Here is a 14,867-nt window from a genome sequence, read left to right as displayed (position 1 = left end):
ATAAATGATTCCAAGATGATGGCTCTTGAATGCCAGTCTGGGAATTTGGATTTTGTCTAAGAGGCAATAGGAGGTTATTGTAGACCCTTGAGAAAGGGAATGTGATTTAGTGATGTGTTGGAAATGATACTTCAGACTGATTCATTCAGCTGTGAAGTACAAGGGGGAAAAAATGACCCTAGAGTGCATCTGGCAATGGGCCCATCCTAAGTGTATGAAATTCTACAGTCCGCCGTTAATGGTCCCACTCCAAAGTTCCAGCGTGACTCTCCCCACATGCAGCTGTGTTTAGGCTACAAACAGACTTCTGTGTTGTAGCACACAAGAGCTGTGGAAGCCTGGGGTGGGTGGGGGACCTGGTGTCAAACACAGCGATGGGTAGCCTGAGTTCTGTGCTCTGTCTAGTGATTGAGCCCTCTCTGCTACACAAATTTGTTCTTCAGAGCCCCTCTGCTTCCACACACTGCTTCCTTGGGAATGCTGAAGCATAACATTTAGAGGAGACCCATGGATGGTTGTCATCAACTTAGCTTTCAGGGGGCTGGAGCTGCAGCTCAATTGGTAGGCCAATTGCCTAGCATACATGAGGCCCTGAGTTCAATCCCCAGGGTTATGTAAACCCAGTGTGATAGTTCACACTGGTAATCCCAGCCCTTGGGAGGTGGAAGAAAGGGGGGTCAGAAGTTCAAGGCCATTCATGGCTGCTTACTAAGTTCAAGGCCAGCCAGATTCTGTCTCAAAAAGAAACTAAAAATAGCTTTCATATGCTCTTCGGAAGGTGCAGGAGCCCCATTGGAAAGAAGCTGTTCTGTGTCCCTTATCTTCCCACTTGCTGCCATAGCAGTCTAAGCCAGGCATCCTCTTCAAGCTTCTCTTCTTCCCTTTCTCTGGGGAAGCCACAAAAAAGCAGAAAGTCTTGCCATCAAGGGGCTGGAAGATAACTCTGTAAGTAAAGTGCTTGCTGCACAAGGGTGAGGAGCTGAGAACCCCATAAAGGCAGGTGTGGTAGCTCATGTCTGAAATCCTAGGCCTTCTGCAGAGACATGGGAAAAAGACACAGGGAAATCCATAGAAGGAATCTGGCTAGCCAACTAGCCATGGGCAGCAGCAGACAGCAGAGACCTTGCCTCCAACAAGGTAGAAGAAGAGACTGACACCTGAGGTCGTCTCTGACCTCCACATGCATGCTGTGGTGTGTACAGAAACACACTTAAGGCATGTATACACATCACACACATCATCGGTTATGTCTGAAGTTTAATGACTTTTACATTTAGATTTGGCTTCCATCTCTAAATGATCTCATAATTATATACAGATAGTCCCATATCCAAAAATAACATAAAGTCTGAAGAAGTCCTGGCCCCAAGCATTGGGAATAAAGGAGACTCAGTTGATCTCATCTATTAAGACGACCAGCAGGATGTCCCTGCTCCCCAGCACAGCTGTGATTGGTGGGCACCATATGAGGAAGTGGCCAGTTCCTGCTGGCTCCACCCCCTGGTGTTATCAGAAGCTTCCCATCTCCCTGAGCTGTGTGTGCCCTCAACTGCTGCAGGCCAGTCTACCAACCTAGTGTCTCAGACACAGCCCTCTCCTGGCCCACTCAGAGCCCCAAGCTCTGCTCTCAATATGCACCTCATTGTTGAAAAATAAATCTAGATATGCCAAGGAGGATCTTAGAATTTCTTATGTTACAAACTTTTTTCTCTCACATAAAAGAACCTGACTGATTCTGCCTCTGGGTTCATGACCAACAAGTTTGAAACACAAAGCTAAGAGGCTGGAAGTGGAGATCATGGGTGTCATTGTTTGCCTAGCATGTGCAAGGCCCAGTGTACCATCACAGTGATAGATAACTGATAGGTAGATAAGCAGATGGAGGATGGATGGATGGATAGATAGATAGATAGATAGATAGATAGATAGATAGATAGATGATAGATAGACAGTCAGATAGATGATAGGTAAGTAGATAGATGGATAGATACATAGATAGATAGATAGATAGACAGACAGACAGACAGATGATAGATAGATGATATGTAAGTAGATGGATGGATGGATAGATGCATAGGTAGGTAGATAGGTAGGTGGGTGGATAGATGGATAGATAGATAGATAGATAGAATGATAGGAGAGATAAATGATGACTAGGTAGGTAGATGATAGACCTGACTCAGATACTCTTGTTCTAGGCCATCTAGGTTCTCAACCTGTGGGTCACAACCCCTTTAGGGTTGAATGATCTTTTCACAGGGGTCACCTAAGACGATCAGAAAACACAAATATTTACATTATGATTCATAACAGTAACAAAAGTACAGTTGAAAAGTAGCAACGAAAATAATTTTATGGGCTGGAGGTCGACACAACATGAGAAACTGTATAAAAGGGTCTCAGCATTGGGAAGGTTGAGAACCACTGGTCTAGGCTAGTGTCTGGCCCCTGAGGCAGTGGGTGCCAGAGAGAAGAGCGCACATAGAGAGACAATAATGACTCTGATTCTTCAAATGGTTGCCCTGTGTCATTCACAGTCACAAATTGGAAATATTCTGGGTGAAGTTCCAGGCCTCTCAAAAGACACCTTTTCTATTTATTTTATTAAATCCTAGTAGTACATAAGTGAGCTCTTGCTAGAAATCAACATTCTCTGAGAAATCATCATTTTTATTTAACCTGTTTGGAACATACATCCTTACAGACTCCGCTCAAAACGACAGACCTCTTTGGGAGGAGGGGGAGAGATCAACACAGCCCTTCCTGTTCTGTTTCAGAACATTCCCTGCACCCTCTACATGAGCTGATCTGTAGGTCGGAGTTTAAAAACTGACTCCCATGGTTTGCTCTAAGTTAGCGAAGTGGCCTCCAGGAATGGTGGCTGATGGCATCGGTGTCCAGACATTTCTAGCAGACCATGGCAGAAGAAATGGCAGAAGCAGGCAGAGGGTGGAGTCAGGCAGGCTGCCAAGGCATCCAGGGCACGCCAGGGCCATTTGAAAATGGTGTTCTCTGCTGCCAGTGAGCCGCCCTCCCAATGACGCTGCTTTTGTCTTACACCGGTGGCCTGCTTGCCTTCTCCATATAAGTTACATTCTAATGGGGGGTTGGTTCTGGGTCCACAGGTTCTCCCAAAGGTGACATGTAAAAAGAAAAAAAAAAAAAAAGAGGTTTTAGTGCTCAGGGCCTTGCAGTTTTATTTCCCGGTTAAATCCACCAAATCTCAAATTTAATCTCAAAATTAGGTGTCTGTGAACAAATATGTGTGGAATGATGCATCTGCATACACATAACTAACTGTCACATACCCAGGAGTTCTAGGGACGCACACTGCTGTTTGATTCAGCGGACTGGAATCTGCTTCATGGATACCGCGTGCCAGCTGGGCATCCTCTGTACCAGCAGAGGGCTGCCCCGTAGACCTGGTCTTCATCTTCCGGTTTGTGGCCAGACCATTCAGTTGTAGAGAATGTCAAGATCAGAACAGCCAGGGCCCCTTTTAAGCGAGCCTATTGTAAAAGCTGCTTTGTCTGTCCCGGGTTTTCTGTTTTCAGGCCGAACCTGCGTCCTCCAACAAGTGGCAGCTGGATAAATGGCTAAACAAAGTTAATCCTCACAAGCCGCCTCTTCTGATCCAAAATGAAAGTCACGGCCCCGAAAGGAATCAATACTACACGCCCGTGAAAGATGAAGGGCAGGGCTGCGGGAAACTTCCTGAGATCTGCCAAGCCAGCCTGAGAGACAAGGACCTCAAGACTGCCTGCAAGGAGGAGCAGCGGCCTAGGACCGCAAACAAGGCCCCTGGCAGCAAAAGTGTGAAGCAAAAGTCCCCACCCGCCGCCGCCACCGCCGCTGCCACCTCCGCCGCCGCCGCGGTGGCTGTGACCGCAGCCGCCCCGCCACCCCCAGTGCCCAGCGCGCCCACGGAGAGCGCACCCGCGCCCACCCGGAGATCAGCGGGCAAGAAGCCCACCCGGCGCACCGAGAGAACCTTGGCTGGGGACAGTGCCAACTGCCACCGGCCAGAGGAGCCCGTGGCCACAGACACGCTGGGGTCTAGTGTGGTGGGGCCCCCAGAGCCTCCCAAAACCAGGCCCTGCGGGAACAGCAGGACAAGCCACCGCAAGGAGCTGCGCTCCTCGGTGACCTGTGAGAAAAGGCGCACGCGGGGCCTGAGCAGAATCGTCCCGAAGTCCAAGGAGTTTATTGAGACAGAATCTTCATCTTCCTCTTCCTCCTCGGATTCGGACCTGGAGTCGGAGCCAGAGGAGTACGCCCTGTCCAAGGCTCAGACCACCACTGGGAACGAGCCGCGGCTGAAGGCTGAGGCCGCCAGCAGCAACAGCAACAGCAGCACCTCCCGGGCTCCCGTGGGCTCCATCAACGCCAGGACCACCAGTGACATTGCCAAGGAGCTAGAGGAACAGTTCTACACGCTGGTTCCTTTTGGCCGCAATGAACTGCTTTCTCCGCTCAAGGACAGTGATGAGGTCAGGTCTCTCTGGGTCAAAATTGACCTGACCCTCCTGTCCCGGATCCCAGAACACCTGTCCCAGGAGCCTGGGATCTTGAGTGCTCCTGCAGCCAAGGACACTGATAGTGCCCCAGCCAGCCATGCATTGGACATACCTGCTGAAAAGACGTTGCCAAAATCCAAGAGGAAACGCAAGGTAGGAGAGGGCTAGAGTCGGGAGGCCTGAGGGGTAGACCATAGACAAGCTGCTGGCCATGGCTGCAGGTGGCTGCCCTGTGTATCTATCCTCCAACAATTGCATCAGTAATTGATATACATATATAACGATGTATGGAAGTACTGCCACTATATCCATATAGTTGTGGATACTTAAGCACTGCCCCCTGACCTGAAGAAATCATTCATTATACAGGCTGGAGGTCAGGCACAGGGGAGACTGAACGTATGTATGGAGAACCCCATTTTTTTGCTGAGATGGACAGGATAATGTTGATAGTGGGGTCACTCCTCCACCAAAAGGCCTCACAGCATTTAAGGCTGTGACTGAAGTGGAAAACGAAGTCCAGTGTCCTTGAGGTCATCAGCCAGTGGCATCAGAGCTGGCTGTTCTTGCTTCCAGTAGTGCCGAGGAAGAGCTTCATGGTGGAAGAGGGCTGGGAATCACAGTCTGAGGAGGAAGGATGTTTGTAGACACAGCAGTCTTTGGGTGGAGTGGCACCTGAGGAATGAACAGGCTGCACAGGTGAGGCATGGATTGACAGATGCAGATCTCTAGAATGGGAGAGCCAGGGCGGCCTCTGCAGTGACTCAAGGACACAGCCAGCTTTGAAGGTTTCCAAATTGGGGATTCCTTCCTTCATCAAGCCAAATGTGAGGACTTCTAACAATCCCTTCCATTCAAAACTCCTTTGGAGGGTTGATGAGATAGCTCCATTGGTAAAGTGCTTGCCGAGCAAACTGGAGGACCCGAGTTTGATTCCCAGAACCCCTGTAAAAAGCAGGGAGGTTCATGCTTATAATCCCAGCGCTGGAGAGGTGGGGACAGGCAGGCCCCTGGGACATTGTCCAGTGCCCTAGTTCCTAGTAAAAGATCTTGTTTCCTAAAACAAGATGGATAGCACCTGAAGTCAAACTCTGGCCTCCCCATGCACGTGCGCGCGCACGCACACACACACACACACACACACTAATCTGGACCACAAAGCAAAAGCAGTTAGTGACAAACCAAAGGTTGCGGTACTCAGGGATAGTTTGAAATGCCATCATTGCTAACAGCCGTTACTACATACAAAAGTCCCTGAGAAGGATGCTGCTGAATACTTCATACATGTTTAAGCATTTAGTCCTTACAGCTTTATTTTGTCCTGCACATTTCAAGGGTGAGAAAAATGAAGCTGAGAGAGCCTAAAGGGACTTGTCCAAGATCATGTCAGTCGAAATGGACCCAGGCAGTTGCTGGGCGCCAGAGTCCAAAGGGCAATCTGTTCTGTCAACAACAAAAAGAGAGAGTCTGCACATATGGGTTTTACAGCTGTTTCAATTCCTTGATTAATAGCTGTGGGCGGGCAAAATGACTCAACAAGTTTTGGCTCTTGGGTGGTGCAATTCAGATGGCCTGAGTTCAGTCCCAGACTCACCACCATAAGGAGAAAGCAAACTCCCGGAAGTTGTCCTGTGACTCCCACCGAGGCATGCATATGCATACACACACACTAAATGAGGTGACTTGGAAGTAATGTTTATTAGGCAATTTTCCTGGTCACGATGAAGATAGTCCTCATTTTGGAAAGGTATATGTCAAAGGCATGGTCTCTTCCTGGTGACAGTCATCTTTATTACCAGCAAGGTAATTTACTATAAAGGCACAGAATGTGTTTCTTCACATAGTAACACTGAACAGCTTATTTCTACACAATCGAATTTGAACATTGGGAAAGAAGGATCATCAAAGGCAGCTACTTCCATTGAGACATATACAAAGGCCTTTTTTCAGTGTTTTGTATCTGTGTGTGTGTGTGTGTGTGTGTGTGTGTGTGTGTGTGTGTGTACACTCATGCATATGCCACAGTGCACACATGTAGAGGTCAGAGGACAGACTTGGGATAATCAGTTCTCTCCCTCCACCTTGTGGGTCCTAGGAATTGAACTCAGGTCATCCGGCTCCGCAGCAGGTGCCTTTACCTTGCAGAGTCAGTTGTGCCAATTGCCTGTGTGCCAAGAACAGGGGGACTGCCTTCCCATTCAGTAGAGAACATTGCGACCCCTATGCCCCCCATTCTCCATAGGAAGGTTGGAAAGGGCAAATAACTAATCAGACTCCCTACACGGACCAACGCAGCTGGATCTCACCCTGCTGACGCTCCCTAACTGAGATCCAAGGACTTACAGTTTGCTTTGGACCCTTCATGGGGCCACTATAACAACATGAGCTTCAAGGACCCCCCCTCGGCAGAGGCTGTGAGACACAATCCTAGCTAAAAAGAGCCAAGTTCCCTTTGTCTTTAATGCTCCTGGAAAACACCCCATACAGCCCTGAGGATCCCACACTGGAGACGGCTCTCATTGTCTCCCCAGAAGTAACTCTTTAGGGAGTGTATTTCCAGTGTACCCTGACACAGTAGAGTCAAACACATCTGTGTAGCAAGAACCCAAGCCAAGTCCTGTCCTATCAAAAGGACCCTGAAGATGTTTGGGGCTGGAAACTACAAGCCAGAAGTAAAGCTCACCAGGCAGCCGCCTCGGCTTGGTGTTCACTAAAGGCTGGGGTTTCCCACCATTGTTGCTCCAATGAGCGTGGACAGAGCACACTTCGTATGTTTTATTCCAATACCAAGAGGTAGAGATGAGTGATAGGATGCCACAGTGTAATTCAGACCACATCTGCTGTGCAGAGCTGAACACTTAGCATTCACCATCCAAGTTTTGATCACGACAGGATGTCTTTCCCTTTACTAAGCCGTCCATACTAAACCCAACACATGTGCTCCTTGTTCCCTGGGTGCCATAACACCTTTGCCAGGGGCTTTGCTGTTGGCTCATTCTCTAGAGGAGATAGGTGAAGACAGCTCCCAAGAGGCCTTGCTAGGTGACTGGCAGTGCCCTGCAGCTCACTGGCACCCCTCAGAGTCCAAAGTTGATTAGCTTCTGCTTATTACCACCCAGTGTGACAACGAAGATGACTACAGGGAGATGAAGAAGGCCCAGGGAGAGAAGGAGGGTACTTCACGCCTGGCCGCCTCTACTAATAACACCTTGTCGGGGAGCCACTGCAACATGAACATCAACAGGTAAGCCTGTTCTCCCCCGCTCCAAAGGTAGAAGTGAGCGGGAGGGGCACTGGATCTGAAGTCACATGCTGTGTGGAGGAAATAGAGGATCCTTCTGATTGCTCCAGTCTGTCTGCAGGCCTGCTTCCCTCAAATTAACCCAAGATATACAATGATATCTAACGTGAGCCTCCTGCTCTGTTTCCCATAGTTGCATCAGGCCCTTACCTGTAACCAGAGACCAGTGACCAAACACACACAGCTCTGAGCTCTGGACTCCCAAAGATGTCTCTTTCCCCCAAAACTTGATCACCAGACCTTGCAAGACAATATTTTAATAGTAGCTGCTAAGCACATAAGAACCTAAGATTAAATTACACCTAAGCTCTTGGGTGTAGGCAGGTTGTGAGCTTAGAAAGGATCTGTGCTTCCAAGGTCAAACCGCCACCCAGTGACTCCTGAAGGAGCAGCACCAGGCCACCACACACCACCTCCCTCTGTGATAAATGGCCCTCCAGCAAGGCAAGGTCCCAGGCATTCATTAAAGCAAGTAGCTTAGCATCAGTCATAGAGGCTTTTTCATTTAGAAGCACCTCGGCCCAGACCCCGCTTTTCCTCTGCTGAGACACTTCTCACTCTCCCCGACTGTACACCCAGGGTTTTTTAAGGGAGATGAATGGTTCTGCACAGCACATAAAAATGTAAACTGAAAGGTTGGGAAAAGATGGAGAGCAGCCCTGAAAGTCGAAGAGGCACCTGGAGAGCAGAAGCACACGGTCCACAGTGCTGCGGGGATCACCTTGAGGATGCTGCTGAAAGCCTGCACAGGAGGGAGCAGATCCTCGGGGCTTCCCCAGTCCTCTGCATTCCCAAGGACTGGGGAAATGGGAATGAAGGGGCCTTGCCCCCAGAGTAGTTCTCTCTTGAATGTATAGTGTGTCCTTTGTGCATTTCTCGGTGCATTAAATAACCTTCCTATCTAGTGACACTCGTAAGTACTGCCTAGCAATGGGCACAAATGATACTTCGAGGCGTCTGAAACAACTGTAGCATGACAAGAAAATACCCGTGGTTTCCACTAAGACACAAGCGTGGATCTGTCTTGCTCAGATGACTCCAGCTTTCCCATTTTTCTCAGCCTTGCCCTTGCTTGTAACTGGAGGAAATGTCCCAGTGAGAGATGAGGGGAACTCTCTTGCCACCCAAATTCATGGACCTCAAATCAAAGCTCTCCCGACTGTCTGGCAGAGCCTTCCCAGGTCTGCTTGTTTTGCGGACGCTCAGCGATGACACCGTGTGATTGAAAGGGTACAGAGTTCTTTCTGGGGAAGGTGGTCTGTGCACCTCGGAAACTGTGATCTTACTGCCGGCTTTCCCACCGCCGCCGGAGAACACGGAGCCGGGGCCCCACTGGGAGGCTCTGCAGAGAGTGGAAACTAGCAAGAATGAAGAAGCCACAGTCATGCATCGCCATGATCATATCTAATGTCATCATTTGTTTTTCATCACACATAAAGGATGTAAAATACTTAGAGGCAGCTCTTCTTTCACTCAGACGTCCAGAAATAATTGCTTTTAGGCTTTTCTCAACTATCCCTAACAACGGCATCCTTCCGTTCAGTAGACAGAGCTTTCGGTTCATCCAGAACAGCTGTCTCTAACATGTCACTCAGTGCTTTGGGAACCAGATATTCTGTCTCCACGTGTACCTATTTGCATGATGTTAAAAACTTTGCTGCTTGCTTAGGAGGCCAGTGCTTGAGATTCCCACTGTGACTACCAGCTAAGGAAATTGCTTTTTGAAGTGACTTTAATGGCTTGTTTGCTCTGATAACCAACATATACAATTAACCCATTGTGACCCCACAAGTCACAACTAAATTTGCGTTGGTTTTACTGTCCTGTTGTAGTTGTTGTTTGTAAACTGTATTAGGTGACTCTACATGATTCTTTAGTTAGCAGTGATTGACTCTATTTCAGGATAACATATCCTCCACAAATGATTCTTTTTCCTAATGCAAAACGCATGGATCCCTAGCAACAAGCTTCGCCATCACTGTAAGACTTTAATATAAGTGAACCTGTTCTCTAATGGTTGATGTTGGAGAAATTCTGTTTAAGAATAGACAGTAGTCCTTAAGGTAAATGTAAGAGCTAAGGGTCAGAAACTGTGATTTCAGGTACCAGTTCTGTGTTTATTCTGCTCAGTGTCTGGTGAATTCAAAACCTCAGCTGTTGGTAGGGGGCTTCGGGCCTTGGAGTCACCCTGCCGTTCTGTGACTGTATCTTACCAGCTCAGATGCTGGCCAGTGCCCTCTAAGAGCTTGGTTACTGTTGTTGACTGTTGATAGACCTTCCCAAGGGGTTCACACCTGTGAGGAAAAGCGTGTTTGTTCAGAGTCTGTAGATACCTAGATGAAAGATTCAGAAGTGTGGACATGTTACTCCTCATAGTCTTGTGGTGGCAGAAACTCAAGATGACTGTGTATCCTGATGGACTAAAGGAACAATGCATGAGATGTGTTCGTTGTTTCCTGTGCTCCCCATGGCATAAAGTCACTTCTGCCCTAATAATTCTCAAGAAACGTCTTCCTGCCACCACCAGGTTTTAAATGGGAGGTTGGGTCGGGCGAGAAACATGGCCTTTTTTCTTGGGCCGACTGCGATACTCTGTTTAACTATTTCTCTTTTTAGCTTGGCAATACCAATAAACAAAAGTGAGAAAACGCTCCGGTCCCCCACTTCGCCACTCTCTGATGCGTGTAAACACAAATACTCCAGCGAGGACCTGACTTCTTCCAGCCGCCCACATGGCAATGGGATGTTGACCTCTGCCTCCTCCAACAAAAAGCCTAAAGCTGACAGCCAGCTGCAGCCACATGCTGGAGACCTCACGGTTTGTCAATGCCTTGCTTTTCTAAGGAAACTGGCGGGAAAGTCTGGGTTAGCCCACCACTCTGTCCCTGGCTGAGCACACTTTACACTCATGCTGGAGGTCCCATGCAGAGCCCCTGAAGGCATGTTCTAGGGAGATCTAGTGGAGGAAAGGTCTTCCTCCTCCTCTCTCCCCATGGAATATGAAGGAAGTAGCCTGCCCAGTGGAAATTCCAAGCCCCTTCTGCTTATGAAGTCTCTTGGAATTTTTTTAGACCCCAGAGTAACACCATTGGACAAAGGAAATTGGGAGTTTTAAACCAGCCAGTTTCTGTGCTGGCAAAATGTCCTACCCATGCATGACTCACATATATTTGGAGCTGAAGCCCATGCTAACATTACAGGGCTCTCAACCCACTCTTGTCTACCAGTGGAATGGCCAAAATCAGAGATTTCTAACTCTACCTTTACCCATCCATTCTAGTGTGGTTCTAATATTCCCCTGGGTTGGGCTATAGGTCTTTTAGCTTCCATGTGATCTTGGGCCAGTTGCTTAATCTCTCTGAGCCCTTTCTTTATTCCAGCCCTTCTAGATACCACTGACATTTAGTTCCTCCACATTCTTTCACTGGTCTGGGAAAGCAGCATCTCCCTGAGGTATTCTATAATTCCAGATGCACTACCTGAGTTTACCCAGGTCACTGTGCCTGTCAAAACCAGCAAGGTTCTGTGAGACTAGAGAGAAAGAGAGAAGACTTAAGAACAGGACTATGCTCCAGGCGGTGGCACACACCTTTAATCCTAGCGCTCCAGGCACAGGCAGGCAGATCTCTGAGTTCAAGGCCAGCATGGTCTATAGAACCAGTTCCAGGACAGCCAGGGCTACAGAGAGAAACTCTTGTCTTGAGAAAAAAAAAAGGGGGGGGGGGCTATGCAGAGAAAGATCCTAGGCAGGGACCAGTACTTAGCATTTTCCCCATGGATTTAAGATGCAAGAAAGCTGGCGGAAGGCTCTGTAGGAGCCTGCGTCTTAGCACATCTCCAGAGCACACCTTTCTGTGCACCCACAAGTAGAAGCAATTATCTTCAGTCCTGGGCAGGAAGAATTCAGAAAGACTCCACTAGAGAAACATGGGGTGTAAAGCTATCTACTCAGGTTTTAAAACAAAACAAAAGTCTTCTTTGCCTTCATAGCCTTACATCGTGGTCATCTGTGTGTGCTGAGAAGCAGAACCGTTTACTTATTTCACTTACTCCTTCACCTAGTAGATGCTTTCTGAGCAGGTACTTGTCCTAGGCCAGGCACCGTGCTAAGCTCATGTGGTGACCGCTCAGCAGATTCGCCTCTGCATCACTGTGAGCTGTGAACCCAACTAGGGAGAGAGCATGGAACAGGGAGTCCTATACATCCATAATTACACCCCTAATCACTGCCAAACATGCTCACGGTGACCTGGCGTTTGACTCAGAGAGGTTTGATTTGTTGTTATCTTGTTTTGTTTTGTTTTTTTGTTTTTCAAGACAGGGTTTCCCTGTAGCTTTTGGAGCCTGTCCTGGACTAGCTCTATAGACCAGGCTGGCCTCAAACTCACAGAGATCCACCTGCCTCTGCCTCCTGAGTGCTGGGATTACAGGCGTGTGCCACCACTGTCCGGCCTGAGAGGTTTGATTGGTACCAGGAGCAGCAAACTTCTTCTGTGATGCAGGGCTTCTCAGCACTGTTGCATTTGGGGCTGTGTAACCACTCATGGTCGGGACAGTCCTGTGCACTGTAGGGTCCCAAGAAGCATCCCTGGCCTCCACTCCCTGCCAGTACCAAAGGTCAGATAGTAAATGCATGATGATTCTGTGGTCAGCACCAGCTCATCCCACCTACTGATTATAATGGTCTTCATTATAGGGAGGACCCAGGTGTGGACACTGTTTAAAGACACAGGCACAACTGGTTCCCAGTAAATGTTCACTCACAGAAAGGGCCAGATTTGACCCACAAGCCCTAAATTCCCCCAGTGGACAATCTCTCAAAGGCAGGGCAAGTCACAGTGACATTCCAGGCACAAGAAACATGATGTCAGAGGTCAAACATGATGTCAAAATCAGCACCAGCCCATGAGTCTGAGTGACAGAGAACACAGAGGCCAGCCTTTGAGGCTACCACGGCCATGCTCCTGGCTTTTCCCCTTTTATAGAGAGTTAAGCAGACACCATTCTAAGTATTTGAAGAACAATTTTAGAAATTAAGCATTCGGTCTTCTTGGTCATGTACAACAGACTCTAATCTTTTAAATATTGTGCATGAAATTGACCCATACCTAAAAATGCATTTATGCATATGTTCAGTTACTTCAGAGGGAATAGTTTGTGTTTTATGAGCAGACACACGCTCCCTGGCCCATGTGTCAGCCCACAGTGGGTGCTTTGTAACCTCGGTAGTGGTAGGACCTTTTTCGGATATTTTAAATCATTTCTTTGCACTCTATTTTTCACAGATAGTGCCAGAGAAGCAGTCCATTTCTGATGTGAAGGCAGCTCTTGGGAGGGATGTTATAGTGAGGCAGTGGTGAAAGCTTGGCTTGGGGCACCATCTGAGAGTGAGATCGAAATACAGATTCTCACAGGGAGTGTGATAGCACATACCTGCAATCCTAGCATTCTGAGACAGTTCAGAGTCAGCCTGAGTGACATATCAAAACCTTATCTGGAGGGGTGTGGAGGGAGAAGAGAAGAAGAAATAATGCAGATTCCCTAAGCTCTTCCCTAGATCTACTAAAACAGAAGCTAAACCAGCAATCTGTTTGACCAGGTCTCCAGATGATTCTGGCATATGTGTAAATTGGGAAAATAAAACCCAAGCCCTCGCTCCAGGGCCCCCACCCTTGGTTACTAGTAGAACTTGAGAAGTTGCCTAACCTGCCTAGTCTCAGCTTCCGATTTGTGAAGGAAGCGTAAGACCTCCCTTTTGATATTATTGTGAGAACATCTTTTGACCACAGGTGCAGAAGTCCTCAGCTTGAGACCTAGACATTTACAAGCTGGGCACCCCTAATCTAAAGGGCTCCCACACCTGAAACTTGATGAACACCACACCTGATCCCTATGATAGGTCGGAGTCAAAAAGAATCACAAAACTGTTGTTTGTTTGTTTGTTTGTTTGTTTTTAATAGTCCACTTGCTTTAATTCCTCTGGCATAACATCCTATCTACACAGCTTCAGTTCTGTTCTTATGCCTAGCTCCTTTCTTGCCTGATTTCTCTCTGTTTATCTATTGCTTCCTCTTAAGTTCTATATTAATTCTCTCATCTTAATTCTGCCTCATCTAGGGCCTTTTCAGCTTGTTCTTACCCATCTAGGATTCCATCTCTTTTCTCTTCTCCAACAAAACTGTGTTAAAGTATATTACATATAATTGCTTTAATGTATATATAATTATTATATGTATAAGGAGAAACACAGATGAGTTTCATACTTAGACCTGGGTCCCATCCCCTAAATATTCAATCACTTGTCCCCAGTATTTTGAGTAAAGAATACACAGCCTGTATTACTTTTTCTTTATTGAAGCAAAATCACCATCATTTCTAATATAGAACAAACAGTATTCTGTAGATGAAAGGTGTTCTATCTAATAGCTCTTTCAGCAAGGTGGTCATCAGTGTCTCAGTGACTTTTGTGTTATTCATTGTTTAGAAAGCAGCTCACAACAGTTCCGAAAATGGCATGCTCCATACCAAGTCACGGCCACAGACTGAGCCATGGTCTCCAGGTTCCAATGGCCACAGGGACTGCAAGAGACAGAAACTGATCTTCGATGACATGTAAGTTTGGACCTTCTTAATACGATGAGGAAAGAGAAAGTAGAAGGAAAGACCGTTACCTCTCACTTACGATGTGGCTGTTTGCCCTTGCGTGATATGGTCATTTAAATGTCCCTCTCAAAGGAAGCTCTAACTTAGTGTACACCTCTGGATAAACAGGATCCCCAGGGCTAATGGAGTTGACACCCAAGACCTCAGAAAACAGGCAGCGTGCACTGATAGGTCTTGTTTCTTTTTAAATTATGTATGTATCTGTCAGGATATGTGTACATGAGCATGGGTGCTCATGGATCACCTATAGCTACAGGCAATTAGCTGCTCAGTGTGGGTACTGGAACCAAACCCAAGTCCTCTGCAAGAGCAGAACATGCCCTTTACTGCTAAGCTGCCTCTCCAACCCCTCCAGTGCGTCTTATTTCTAAGGATATGTATTATGG

General features: G+C 47.5%; 1 protein-coding gene across 2 annotated transcripts in view; it reads left to right on the top strand.

Moving 5' to 3' along the window:
- Positions 1 to 14,867, top strand: part of Aff3 (AF4/FMR2 family member 3) — a 472,213-nt gene that overhangs the window by 434,474 nt on the left and 22,872 nt on the right. For both annotated transcript variants that reach the window (XM_036167292.1, XM_036167290.1), the window contains exons 13-16: positions 3,555 to 4,670; positions 7,637 to 7,761; positions 10,435 to 10,636; positions 14,303 to 14,430. In XM_036167292.1, the coding sequence (XP_036023185.1) occupies positions 3,555 to 4,670; positions 7,637 to 7,761; positions 10,435 to 10,636; positions 14,303 to 14,430 (1,571 nt within the window). The remainder of the gene's footprint in view (positions 1 to 3,554; positions 4,671 to 7,636; positions 7,762 to 10,434; positions 10,637 to 14,302; positions 14,431 to 14,867) is intronic.

This window comes from Onychomys torridus, chromosome 18, assembly GCF_903995425.1.
Source record: "Onychomys torridus chromosome 18, mOncTor1.1, whole genome shotgun sequence".
NCBI lineage: Eukaryota > Metazoa > Chordata > Mammalia > Rodentia > Cricetidae > Onychomys > Onychomys torridus.
The sequence above is the reverse complement of the archived record's forward strand: the minus strand, read 5'-3'. Positions and strand labels throughout refer to the sequence as shown.